Source organism: Macrosteles quadrilineatus, unplaced genomic scaffold (genome assembly GCF_028750875.1).
Source record: "Macrosteles quadrilineatus isolate MER2022 unplaced genomic scaffold, UCM_ALF_1.0 Scaffold_1__1_contigs__length_201487025, whole genome shotgun sequence".
Lineage (NCBI taxonomy): Eukaryota > Metazoa > Arthropoda > Insecta > Hemiptera > Cicadellidae > Macrosteles > Macrosteles quadrilineatus.
This window is the reverse complement of record NW_026542594.1, coordinates 119908054-119922859: the sequence shown is the minus strand read 5'-3', so window position 1 is coordinate 119922859 and position 14806 is coordinate 119908054. Positions and strand designations below refer to the sequence as shown.

Genomic DNA, 14806 nt, shown 5'->3' with positions numbered 1-14806 from the left:
AAGCATTTGATTGTGTTGACTTTGAAATTCTTATTAAAAAGTTAGAACTGTATGGGTTTAACGGATCTTCTCTAAATTTTCTTTCATCTTATTTAAAAAACCGGAAACAACTAGTAAATTCTAATGGGAAAAAGTCACAAGAAAGGGAAGTAACTTGGGGCGTCCCACAGGGATCAGTTCTTGGCCCACTTCTGTTTTTAATTTACATTAATGACCTTCCAATGGCAATAAATACTAAAACTATTCTGTACGCGGATGATACTACTTTTTTTCATGAAAACAATAACCAACTTGTACTTCAAAATTTAGTCCAAGTCACAAAATTAAACGCATCCAAATGGTTTCATGCCAATGGCTTTCTATTGAATGACTGTAAAACTCAAGAAATAAAATTTACATTGAAACACGATTCTGCCTTAAATAATGAAAATAGTGCTGTCACTACAAAATTTTTGGGTCTTCATATTGATAATAAACTATCCTGGAATGAGCATATAAATTATTTGTCTACTAGACTATCTCGAGTAATTTTTCTTCTTGGTCGTCTCAAAGATGTAATTCCAAAGAACTATTTGAGATCGGCTTATTTTGCATATTTTCAGTCTGTAATGAGATATGGATTGATATTCTGGGGTGGGTGTGGACGAATTAATGAAATTTTAATCCTACAGAAGGGGGCTATCAGAGCTATGAATGGATCAGAGCCAGACGAGCACTGCAAGCCTCTTTTTAAGGATTTTAAGATTCAAACTGTAATAAATTTGTTTATTTATGATCTTGCCCTTTATATCTTAAAAAAACCCCATTACCTAAAATTCAATAATCATAATCACAATACCAGATTTAAAAATAGTGCCTTGTTAGAATCACATCGTCTGAGTAAGACTAGCAAGAGCCACATAGTGTTATCAACTAAAGTATATAACCTTTTAAAACACAATATTGATGCTTATCCGCAAGAAAAATTTAAGTCCTTGTTTTATAATTGGCTATTAGACAACCCTTCTTATAGCCTGGACGATTTGTTCAAATCTGGCCAAATAAATCTTTGATTATATAACCCTGCTGCTAACCTGTTGCTTTATCAGGTCCTTATATTGTTGTTTGTTTAGTCATTTGTACATATTTTAGTTATTAAGCCCTCTATTGTTTTTTCAAAATATTGAAAGTGTTTTGATTTTGTTTTGTTTGACAATTGATGTATAATCATGATTTTGACTTTGTCGATGATCTAATGTATCCTTATGACAAATAAAGATTTTTATTATTATTATTATTATTATTATTTCATAATTTTTACTTACAGAATCATATTGTTAAGCATGTTACCTATTTTATAATATTGATTTTACAAATAAAGCTATGTTTAGGAGTAAACAAATAACAACATTTATTTGTAAGATTTATACTGAAACTTTCAATAATTGTAATGTAAAACCAATTTGGTTTACATTAATAAAATGAGAGGATGGAATCAGACCTTTAAACTACAAGGTATACATAGCTTCAGACCTACAAAAATAACAAATTTATCATTTTAAAACATCAGTATTACTAGTTAAGTATCGAGTATAATTTTTTCAGACTTGTGTTATTTTTAGAATGATTTTGTATTGACTTGTTTTGGCTATGTTTAAAGTAGTAAAATATGTCTCACACTGCTTACACTTAACACTTCTCATCATTTGCAATGTCAAAACAAAAAAATATAGGCGAAAACAATTAAAGCAATATTTACATGCAAAAATGTATTAAATAAGAATGCCTTCGCAAAGGAAACGCAACAACAACACGCTCCTGTATTGCTGGTATTGCATTGACTCTTCAGGCGTTTTTTCGTATATAGATACTGAGATGAATGGAATCGTTTTTTGACCACCACTGAATCTAATTGCGATTTGATGTATCAAATCGAATTGAATAGGAATTTCGATGCATTTTCTTTGCATTGCACATCCCTAACAAGTTCTATAACTTTCAAAAATCAGAAAATCTTTAGGTTACATTAGATTAAACAGGGTTGGTACGGTCAGGGAAAGCATGGAAAAGTCAGGGAATTTTGTTGGTCTGGAAAAGTCATGGAAATGTCAGGGAATTATGAAAAAATCCTGGAATTTCTCCTGAAAGATTACCTTTTTACAGATATGCTACGTTGTGCTCCAAACAGGTTTTTGTCAGGGTAATCTCTAATGGCAAAAAGAACGACATAAGCACTGATGCACATTTTTATATTGATATTTAGTTATCAGTACGGGGGAGGAATCGATATTTATATAGTTTGGAACAAGTTTTGTATTTGGGAGTGGTTAAACAAGTTAAATATTTACATTTTTAAATATTTCTTGATTTTGATTAGTTGATATCGACTTACGGTATACCTGAAAAAAGTATAATATCAGTCTGGAAAACCTGGAAAAGTCGGAGAATTTTATTTACCAAATTTAGTACCAACCCTGTTAAAGCTAGGTATACCTGGATTTCAAATGAACATTAAGAGATTACATTCTAAAAATGTGTTGATAGAATAAAATGGGTTTCTTGTCAATAAGCCTTTTGGTAAGCTTTTGAATCTGTTTGTGTTATTTTCATTTTTTAGTGAAATAGGTAATTTGTGGATGAATTTACCCTCATTGTACTTTTTTCCATACTTATTTGAAAATTTATATCAAAATTGTATCTAAAAAAATAAATAAAAACATCATATTTTACACCTACAGAAGATTAAAAAACATCATAGATTAAACCACGATAAATTACTTAAATCACTTTAAAGCATCATGAAATCATTTTCCTTAAATGTTTTACATTTTTTCTTAACTGACTTTCATTCTTGCTTTTTACCAAGATATTAAATACCATAATGCAGGGGTCTCCATCATTTTTTACTCAAGGGCCACATTGGCAATTTTTGGAGGAAAGGCATTTTTGGCCGGACTGTCAACATTTCAGTGTAGAAGGGTAGCTCCCTAAAAATAATCCACAAAGAGGTAGTTTTCTAAAAAAGAGCTCATTGATCAAGTTTTTACATCTCTTGCTAATTTTTTGCTACTATTTAACCTTTTGACTAACTAAAATTCTGTTCGCTTTTGCGAATTATACTGTGACCAAGCAATAGTTATTTGTGCAACTAGTGAGCAATTGACTCACTCGAGAGAAATACTTACTCACGAGCCGTAGGCGAGTGAGGAATGGTTTCTTGAGTGAGGCAATTGCACTTTGCACTCGAGTTGCACATTATATTTTTCCTACAGTTACCATATAACAAATAAATTGGTAAAGAAACGTGACATATTTTTACACAGAAGTGAACTTTTAATATGACATTTAATGATACAACAGTACAACAGCTGACCAGCTGATTTACAGCCAGTGCTGCCAACGTATTTCGCGCGCATACGACCTTGTCTGCATGTTACTCACTATTTCGTGCCTTCACGTTGCAAATCTGGAGTGAGACAAAGTAATTAGAGTGAGCGAATTGGCCACTTTGCTTTTTAAAACAGTGAGAGAACATGTACATTGTTAGGTAACTGTAGGAAAAATAATTTATCTACCTGACATAATTATTTATGGGTATATGAACAGTGTTTGTCATATACTTTGTCATAAATAAATCACGATCACTGGAACATTATTACCGAGATTGCAACATTTACTTGCGGGTGTTGCCGCTACCTTGAGTTACGAATATGGTATTATCGAGACCGCACATTATTACCAAGATTGCAACATTTACTTACCGTTGTTGCCGCAACCATGAGTGACGACCACGGTATTGCCGAGACCGTAAAATATGCTCGCGGTTGTGCCGCAATCGCGATTGACGATCATATTATTACCGAGATTGCAACATTGATTTTCGGGTGTTGCCACGAACGACGTTGAGTGACGACCACGGTATTGAAAAGACCGCAAAAAATGCTCGCGAGTGTTGCCGTGATTGCGAATGACGATCACGTTATTACAGTGACAGCAACATTTACTTACGAGTGTTGCTGCGATCGCGAATGACGATCACATTATTACCGAGATTGCAACATTTTGTTACCGATGTTAAATTTCCCAGTAAACCTTCGCGGGCTTTAGGTTGGAAGCCCCTTCCATAATGTATTGAGGTTAGGGTATGTCGACAAACCTAATCTTACTTTAAAATATCACGGCCTCCTCTTGAAGTACAAGGTACAATTTTAAACATGTGTACTAGGCTATATGTAAAAGAAGAAAACATTTTATTTCAATAGTTATTTATGGGTAGAAACAAAAAAAACCTGAAACCGACAACTGAATTTTAGGAAAACAGAACCGATTATATCAGCAAACGACCCATCACTACATATGATTAAGCAGTTTGCTATTTCCTTCTCATGTGTGTATGCCTGAAACCATTGACTATTAATAGTCAAAGCTTAAACTTAATTTGGAAATTTAACTTGGTTATAAATAAATTGGAATTTTGTTAAGTTGTGAAGGAAAAATTATAAAAAAATCTAGACATACCATAATCCTTGGGGCTCAAAGGATTGAGCAACATTTTTAAATACAAATTTTTTCAGACTTTTTAACAGCTATTATCTTTAATTTTTCAGAGTTTAGTACTCGGAAACATTCAGAACGGCGATGTAGCAAGCAAAGTAACCAGTCAAGACTGACGGATTCAGATAAAGCTAGCGGACGCAACCATGTAATTAAAGGTAAAACTACAATGTTTCTCCTCTTTACCCCTTCTATTATTTTGACAAGCATGACTTTTCAACAGTCCATTTGTTTTAAAAGGAAATTAAGTTTTTTATGTTAATAATCATAACTACTATACTTATAGTTTAAGCCAAACTGTTTGAGTATTAAGGAAATTTGCAGTTGTAATGTAGTATGTTCTACAAATAGATTGTTCTGGTCTGTGATATAAAGAAACATTTAAATTTACATTTCAGTGTTGAATTCATGGTTCTGGTTCTAATATTGTAATATTAGATGTATAAATTAGATGTATTATTATATATATTGTGATATTAAATGTAGGCTATGTGTATTTGAGTTAATAATATGTTCAAGTACAATTAGTGAATTAGAAAATCTTGGTTTGCAGTAAATGCTCTAAAAAAATAATAACAACAAATTGTAACTATTATTTGATTACCTATTATAAGCAATCCAGTCCCTGCACTTGAACTTCTCTATTTTTAGATTTTAAAATCTAAAATACTACCGACAAATTTGTTCCACTCATTTTTATTTTGCAGTTTTCTCTGCACCTTTATCTTTGAAATTAGGCATTGCTCATTTCATATAAAAAATGAGGTTGATACTATTAATGTACCTTTATGCAATAGAAGGTAACCGACCCATGGTCCAGCTGGAAATGGTCTCTAGTATCCTCCGCTTCTTCGCGGAAGTTTGTTCAGAAGGCAACATGAGGGACTGGCTGGGGTCATCAGAAGGCTCAGTGTTCTGGCTACCTCTCCTCACCCTGCTCTGCACAAGGACTGCAACCAACTCCAGGTATTGTCACATTACAAACAAATGAAGCCCCATTAACATTCCTGTCCCGGTGTCATAAGTAGTTAGTAGTGTGTAAAGCAGACAATGTTTAATGTGCAGGTGTGAGATGATAGAGTCCTTCAACTAACACATTAGAGACAGCCACAGTAAAGTTCCTGTCCTGGTGTCATGAGTTAGCAGTGTGTAAAGCAGACAATGTTTAATGTGCAGGTGTGAGATGATAGAGTCCTTCAACTAACACATTAGAGACAGCCACAGTAAAGTTCCTGTCCCGGTGTCATGAGTTAGTAGTGTGTAAAGCAGACAATGTGTAATGTGCCTCAGGTGTGAGATGATGTCAGAGTCCTTCAACTAACACATTAGAGACAGCCACAGTAAAGTTCCTGTCCCGGTGTCATGAGTTAGCAGTGTGTAAAGCAGACAATGTGTAATGTGCCTCAGGTGTGAGATGATGTCAGAGTCCTTCAACTAACACATTAGAGACAGCCACAGTAAAGTTCCTGTCCCGGTGTCATGAGTTAGCAGTGTGTAAAGCAGACAATGTGTAATGTGCCTCAGGTGTGAGATGATGTCAGAGTCCTTCAACTAACACATTAGAGACAGCCACAGTAAAGTTCCTGTCCCGGTGTCATGAGTTAGCAGTGTGTAAAGCAGACAATGTGTAATGTGCCTCAGGTGTGAGATGATGTCAGAGTCCTTCAACTAACACATTAGAGACAGCCACAGTAAAGTTCCTGTCCCGGTGTCATGAGTTAGCAGTGTGTAAAGCAGACAATGTGTAATGTGCCTCAGGTGTGAGATGATGTCAGAGTCCTTCAACTAACACATTAGAGACAGCCACAGTAAAGTTCCTGTCCTGGTGTCATGAGTTAGCAGTGTGTAAAGCAGACAATGTTTAATGTGCAGGTGTGAGATGATAGAGTCCTTCAACTAACACATTAGAGACAGCCACAGTAAAGTTCCTGTCCCGGTGTCATGAGTTAGCAGTGTGTAAAGCAGACAATGTGTAATGTGCCTCAGGTGTGAGATGATGTCAGAGTCCTTCAACTAACACATTAGAGACAGCCACAGTAAAGTTCCTGTCCCGGTGTCATGAGTTAGCAGTGTGTAAAGCAGACAATGTGTAATGTGCCTCAGGTGTGAGATGATGTCAGAGTCCTTCAACACATTAGAGACAGCCACAGTAAAGTTCCTGTCCCGGTGTCATGAGTTAGCAGTGTGTAAAGCAGACAATGTGTAATGTGCCTCAGGTGTGAGATGATGTCAGAGTCCTTCAACACATTAGAGACAGGCACAGTAAAGTTCCTGTCCCGGTGTCATGAGTTAGCAGTGTGTAAAGCAGACAATGTGTAATGTGCCTCAGGTGTGAGATGATGTCAGAGTCCTTCAACACATTAGAGACAGCCACAGTAAAGTTCCTGTCCCGGTGTCATGAGTTAGCAGTGTGTAAAGCAGACAATGTGTAATGTGCCTCAGGTGTGAGATGATGTCAGAGTCCTTCAACACATTAGAGACAGCCACAGTAAAGTTCCTGTCCCGGTGTCATGAGTTAGCAGTGTGTAAAGCAGACAATGTGTAATGTGCCTCAGGTGTGAGATGATGTCAGAGTCCTTCAACACATTAGAGACAGCCACAGTAAAGTTCCTGTCCCGGTGTCATGAGTTAGCAGTGTGTAAAGCAGACAATGTGTAATGTGCCTCAGGTGTGAGATGATGTCAGAGTCCTTCAACACATTAGAGACAGGCACAGTAAAGTTCCTGTCCCGGTGTCATAAGTTAGTAGTGTGTAAAGCAGACAATGTGTAATGTGCAGGTGTGAGATGATGTCAGAGTCCTTCAACACATTAGAGACAGCCACAGTAAAGTTCCTGTCCAGGTGTTGCTGGTGTCATCCGACCAATCAGAAGCTATTGGCTGTTGTTCTGTGCAATGTCATTAGTCAACAGCGTACACAAGGTATTTACACTTGCTGATGCCACTTACCTTTACTTAGTTATGAGTGTTCATTTTTGGTTAGACAAAGTACTAAAATTACATGATAGAATGTAAAATATTTATTTCTATTATTGACATGATGAATGGACTGACTTTGTTTGCAGTTCCTCCTCTTTTTGTTCTTCAGTAACTATTTAATTGCGGTAATATTTATGACAGTAAAAAGATTATTGAGTACCTGTGCAAAAAACATTCTTACTGTTGCATATCAAATATATGTGTAACAGTCCAAGTATTGTCAATGAAAGCACTTTTATTTGTGAAAAAAGTAGGAAAAAGTATTAAAGTAAATAATTAGGTAATACAAATTTTAAAAACTCTCTGATGTCCACAACTCGTAATCAGGCTAGACATTAAAGCTCAGCATTTTGCTGAATGAGTAGTTTTATTTATTTATTTATTAGTTAGTTTTATTTATTTTCTTAAAATTACTACTTCTCTACATTAAAGGAAGTTTTCTGAAAAAGGCTGTGTGTTTCGACACCAACTGAACTTGCAAGGATCTAATACAGGTGTTTTCCTAGTGGCCGAAATCAGAAAGGGGAACTTGGTGCCTAAAAAACTTGCATGACATTAACAGTTATGTAGCCATACTCAGCAACCAAAATCAGCAGCAAGCAAAACCCACCTTCAAATAGAAATTGAACAGGGTTAATTGTTTCCTTAAATATTGACATATTTATTAATGAAGTAGGTTTCTAGCTAGTAGCTAGTTTCTAGTAGCTAGGTGTCTAGCTTGTGATGTATGTTCAGGAGAGATGGGCATCTCAGGTGTTACTCGTCGACTGGTGCTTCAGTTGCTACTAGAAAGTGAGAAGATTGAAGTGTGTGTGCGTGGGGTGGGGGTGAGGGGGGGAACTGTGCCTACTGGCCCCACACATCCCCGCTACGGTGTGGGGCACAACAATCACCTGCTCTACCTCAGTGTCCACACCACCGTAGCTGACATCATCAAGCTGGTCTCTCGTGAGTGTACCTGTAATAGTTAATTTTATCATAATTGAATCATTCAATGCAATAACCAGATATTATCAAGTATTCATTTCATAATATTATTGTGACTTCTTTCTTTCTTCTTCTTCTTCTTCTTTTAAAAAAGAGGTTGGCGGCTTCTTTTAACCTTGCATTTGCCCGTCCACATAGACTACAGATCTGTGTGTGGAACGTATCCAGCAAAGCAAAAGGTGAGCCGGTACAGTACAAAGGTGAACTGTACTGATAAATGTTTGTGGCAGTGACCAGGATCCGAACCCACAACACTACTGCCTTGGGCCCGAAGTCCGCAACGCTACCAACTGAGCCACCAACTAAGCCTATGCAACTTAATTATTATTTAGCCTACCCACATAAATTATCAATTTTGTTGTAGGAAAATAAACAAGTAAAAATTTTATATTTTCCTTTTTGGCACTTATGAATGATACTTATTAATACTAGCAGAGTAACCGTCCTTCGTACGGGGTTGGCGTATAAGTATAAAATGCTTATTGCAGTTATACTCGTGCTTTGCGTTTGCAATGGGGGAGGATAAGGCTTGAGAGAATTTGGTTCTTTATATTTACGGTATAGTATTACAGATGATATAGTATAGTATATACAGTATAGTATTACACATCTACCATAGCCATTCTGTTCTATCACTGCACCTAAACAATAAAAAAAATAAATGATCAAACATTCACACATCACAAATCATATAATTAAAACGTGACAGGGTTTTTTTATTTCACGATTCTGAATCAACCACTTGACGGATTTTAAAAACGTGACAGGGTTTTCTTATTTTACGATTCTGAATCAACCACTTGACGGATTTTAATGATTTTTGTGTTGAAAGAAAGATCATTTTGAGAACTAGGGAATTTCGAAGCCATAATTTTTGTTTAGGGTTTCAGTCTTTTAGAAATTAAGTTTTAAATTTTAAATAGTCTAGCAGCCGACGCTAACATTCTACTCTAGCTTTTGGTATAATACAATTCGCTTAACTTAACAGCTATAAACATTCAGTGTGTATTCGACACAAATTCAGCATTTGGATGAAAATGAAATGACATATACCTACGTATGTCATTTCATTTTTTATACTATATGTAATACTATAAATATTTCAATATTCAAATATTTATACTATGATCATTAATACTAATATCATTAATATAATCATTAATAATCATTAATACGTTCATTTTTTGGTAAGATGACAAGAGATTATATAAATATACATAGTAAAATCCTAGATATTCTAATTGATATTTTTGAGCAGTCTTTAAAATCTTTAGTTTGTTTTAGTGCAATATAATTTGTTACTAGCAGGGTGTCTAGTAGTCGGGAAAATCGGGAAAGTCGGGAATTAGTATTGAATTTCAAAATGGTCTTGAAAGTCGGGATTTAGTCTTAAATTTGATTTCAAAGTCGGGAATTTTCATGATTTTGCCGCGATCGTCGTCTTGCGTTTACGTAACCGCAAAAGCCAATGATGATGTCTACATGGCCTCGGGAAATGTTCACGATTTTGCCGCGATAGTGGACGACGACGATGACGTTTCCGAAACCACGAGAGACGACGATGACGTTTCTGTTACAGCGGGAGACTACGATGACGTTTCCGTGACCGCGGGAGACGACGATGACGTTTCCGTGACAGCGGGAGACGACGATGACGTTTCCGTGACAGCGGGAGACTACGACGATGTTTCCGTGACCGCGGGAGACGACGATGATATCTGCTCGGCCGCGGGAAATGTTCATGATTTTGTCACGATCGCGGACGACGACGATGACGTTTCCGTGACCGCGGGAGATGACGTTGACGTTTCCGTGACCGCGGGAGACGATGATGATGTCTACACGGCCGCGGGAAATGTTCATGATTTTGCTGCGATCGTGGACGACGACGATGACGTTTCCGTGACCGCGGGAGATGACGATGACGTTTCCGTGACCGCGGGAGACGACGATGATGTTTACACGGCCGCGGGAAATGTTTATGATTTTGCCGCGATCGCGGACGAGGCCGCGGGAAATGATCATGATTTTGTCACGATCGAGGACGACGACGATGACGTTTCCGTGACCGCGGGAGATAACGATGACGTTTCCGTGACCGCGGGAGACGACGATGATATCTACACGGCCGCGGGTAATGTTCATGAGTTTGTCGCGATCGCGGACGATGACGATGACGTTTCCATGACCGCGTGAGATGACGATGATGTTTCCGTGACGGCGGGAGATGACGATGACGTTTCCGTGACCGCGGGAGACAACGATGACGTTTCCGTGACCGCGGGAGACGACGATGATGTCTACACGGCCGCGGGAAATGTTCATGATTTTGCCGCGATCGCGGACGATGACGATGACGTTTCTGAGACAGCGGGAGATGACGTTGATGTCATTGATGTCTACAAGGCCGCGGGAAATGTTCATGATTTTGCCGTGATCGCGGACGACGGCGATCACGTTTCTGTAACCGCTCTAGTCAATGATGATGTCTAAACGTACGGTACGTGGAAGATTTCATGATATAAAAAAAAAATTTGCTAGTTAGAATTTTTTATTGCTGCATTATTTCTTTACTTGAAAACACCACATTATCATAATACTACTTTATGACAAAGACAGGGGTTGGTGTAGTATTATTCAGAAAATTTGGTTAAGCTATAAAAATTGGTATCGGTATCAAGAATCGAGAATCGATACATTTTGGTATCAACACGCACTAATTGTTGAAAAAACTAGTCTTGAAAAATTTGGAATTAGTCTTGAAAAGTCTGGAATTAGTCTTGAATTTTATAATGGAAATAAACTAGACACCCTGTACTAGTGTACATGTTGCTCGAATTCGAGCAATTGCTGCAAAGTATTACAGGATTTATTTCAAAACGAATAACAGTCATATTTACAATGAGTTTAAAAGAGTCAACTCAAAGATTACCGGTCTGATCACTCAGACCATGTTTATCTTTGTTATTGATAAACCTAAAAGTATTCCAGCCGGTTTTCTCCTTCTCAAAATGCCTCGCTGTACAGGCAACACAGGTCATTGATAGAGGACCAATTGAGAACGAAAAGTCGTTTTGGGGTAGTGTTAGGGCGCATTTGTAACCTAATAGTTGAGATTGTCCAGGGTCAGGTGCTGACTGTGATGAGTTAAGCCTATTTATTACGCGCCACTGTTCTGTAGCTGCCATCGTTATCACGATTACGCCTCCTGTCTATGTTTAGTTTTCGTCGCGTCGGAGGCATTTAAAAGAAAAAAACAACAAATAAACAAATTATAGCTACATAAAACAACAATAAATGCACAAATTTAAGTTGCAATCACGCTAACACGATCCGTCATAGCGACACAAAACAAGATAAATGCACAAATTTAAGTTGCAATCACGCTAACACGATCCGTCAATGCGACACAAAACAAGATAAATACACAAATTTAAGTTGCAATCACGCTAACACAATCCGTCATAGCGATACAAAACAAGATAAATGCACAAATTTAAGTTGCAATCACGCTAACACGATCCGTCATAGCGACACAAAACAAGATAAATACACAAATTTAAGATACAACCATACTAACACAATCCGTCTTGGGGGTTATGTTTACACAAACTCAAATAGTAAATAAATGTACTCAATGGGTTTCTTTGAATCCAAAAATAAATAACAGCAATTAAATTATACAGCTGATCAAAATGTAAACAATTGTGTTCTTCATAAGGATAACATGAGAACTTTCAAAGCCACTGAGGCAGAGCCCAAGGGACTTTTTCAACAATGTAAGGCCAGTTTGCAAATCTACGTGACACGCTCTTTCCAATGAAACGTCAATGGATTAAATCGGTTAAGAAATGGCGGAGGAGTTCAACCGACAAAGTTTCATGTAGCGTATAAATTATATAGATATCTAACAGCTGGTTGAATATAAAAATATTCTATAGAACTATGAGTTCCTTTACTCTGTGATTTGTCATTGATTATAGGAAATAAGTAATTTGATTATATAACCATTGCTGTATACGAATTGAAGCTCGCGAGTCTTGAAAGGAAAGCTTATGAAAATAATTTTACTACCAGACTTTTTAAGGAAAGGTTTGGAAATAACAATGATCACATGTTTTAATTCATCCTGGCAGCTTTTTCTTTACAATAAATTTTGAACTGCTTAAACTATGCTTGAAGGAATAGACATATTGACACAACTACGCACTGTAAAATACATTTTTAAAGGACTATACTCAATTCCCGTACGTAGGACGGGCCAACAGTTCGTTATGTATTAAATTAAAAACATAAACATTCCTGTAAACAATCCTACTTTGACAGTTCTCATTGTGTATCCCAGCTTTTTGAAGCTGCTTACTTCTAACTAGTAGTACGCTTATTCTGCGCGTAATGGGATGAGTGAACATGAGCGCAACAATGGAAGGGTATACCCGCACCTAGCCTACTTACTGGTGTCATTGGTGAACAGAACACAATGTAATTTGTATGGGCAAATCAACCAAATCTCAGTCGACAACAATCCTAACTTCTCGTCCATTAATAAACCAAAGTCATTGGTTGCAGATGCATTAATCTAACTGCCACCAACAGTTCCCACACACCGCACTGCTCGTCTCGACTATATCCGTCACCACTTCCTACGTCGTGGACCTGTTTACCTCCCTTCTCATAGATTGCAGATACATTATTCTATCTGTCACAAAGGGTTCCCACACACCGGACTGCTTGCCTTAACTACTTCCTTCACCACTTCCTTTGTCGTGGACCTGTTTCCCTCCCTTCCCATAGCCTTTTAGAATTGCAGATACATTAATCTAACTATCACAAAGGGTTCTCACACTCCGGACTGCTCACCCTTACTACTTCCTTCACCACTTCCTTCGTCGTGGACCTGTTTCCCTCCCTTCCCATAGTTTTTTTAGAATTGCAGGTACATTAATCTAACTGTCACAAAGGGTTCCTACACTCTGGACTGCTTGCCTTGACTATTTCCTTCACCACTTCCTTCGTCGTGGACCTGTTTCCCTCCCTTCCCATAGCCTTTTAGAATTGCAGATACATTAATCTAGCTATCACAAAGGGTTCTCACACTCCGGTCTGCTCACCTTGACTACTTCCGTTACTACTTCCTTCGTCGAGGACCTGTTTCCCTCCCTTCTCATAGCTTTTTTAGGATTGCAGATACATTATTCTAACTGTCACTAAGGCTTACCACACTCCGGACTGCTCGCCTTGACTACTTCCTTCACCACTTCCTACGTCGTGGACCTGTTTCCCTCCCTTCATATAGCATTTTAGAATCGCACATATATCATTCTGTCACAAAGGGTTCTCACACTCCGGACTGCTCGCCTTGACTACTTCCTTCACCACTTCCTTCGTCAAGGACCTGTTTCCCTCCCTTCCCATAGCCTTTTAGAATTGCAGATACATTAGTCTAACTATCACAAAGGGTTCTCACACTCCGGTCTGCTCACCTTGACTACTTCCTTTACAACTTCCTTCGTCGTGGACCTGTTTCCCTCCCTTCCCATAGTTTTTTTAGAATTGCAGATACATTAATCTAACTGTCACAAAGGGTTCCTACACTCCGGACTGCTTGCCTTGACTACTTCCTTCACCATTTCCTTCGTCGTGGACCTGTTTCCCTCCCTTCCCATAGCATTTAAGAATTGCAGAAACATTAATCTAACTATCACAAAGGGTTCTCACACTCCGGACTGCTCGCCTTGACTACTTCCTTCACCATTTCCTTCGTCGTGGACCTGTTTCCCTCCCTTCCCATAGCCTTTTAGAATCGCAGATACATTAGTCTAACTATCACAATGGGTTCTCACACTCCGGTCTGCTTACCTTGACTATTTCCTTTACTACTTTCTTCGTCGTGGACCTGTTTCCCTCCCTTCACATAGCATTTAAGAATTGCAGATTCCAAAAAACTGTAAATTTAAAATTCCCATGTTATTCTTATGGAGAACTAGCAGAGTACCCGTCCTTCGTACGGGGTTGGCATATAAGTTTAAAATGCTTATTCAGTTATACTCAAGCTTCAAGTTTGCAATGGGGGAGGACAAAGTTTGATAAAATTTGCTTTTTTAAATTGACGGTATACTAATGGTATTACACATCTACCAAATAGCTCTAATGTTCTACTACTTCACCTAAAAAAATAAATTATTATGAATTCAAAAAAAAAATCACGAATTATTCATGACATTAAAAACATAAATATAACTGTAAACAATCTTACTTTGGCAGTTCTCACAGCTTTTTGTTGCTGCTTAGTTTCATTTAGATGTTTA

General features: G+C 37.6%; 1 protein-coding gene across 1 annotated transcript in view; it reads left to right on the top strand.

The window, feature by feature from the left end:
* LOC129000182 (baculoviral IAP repeat-containing protein 6) overlaps nucleotides 1-14806 on the top strand; it is a 274298-nt gene that overhangs the window by 212004 nt on the left and 47488 nt on the right. Inside the window, exons 48-51 of the mRNA XM_054427130.1 lie at nucleotides 4587-4691; nucleotides 5331-5499; nucleotides 7312-7454; nucleotides 8247-8459. Of these exons, the coding sequence (XP_054283105.1) occupies nucleotides 4587-4691; nucleotides 5331-5499; nucleotides 7312-7454; nucleotides 8247-8459 (630 nt within the window). The remainder of the gene's footprint in view (nucleotides 1-4586; nucleotides 4692-5330; nucleotides 5500-7311; nucleotides 7455-8246; nucleotides 8460-14806) is intronic.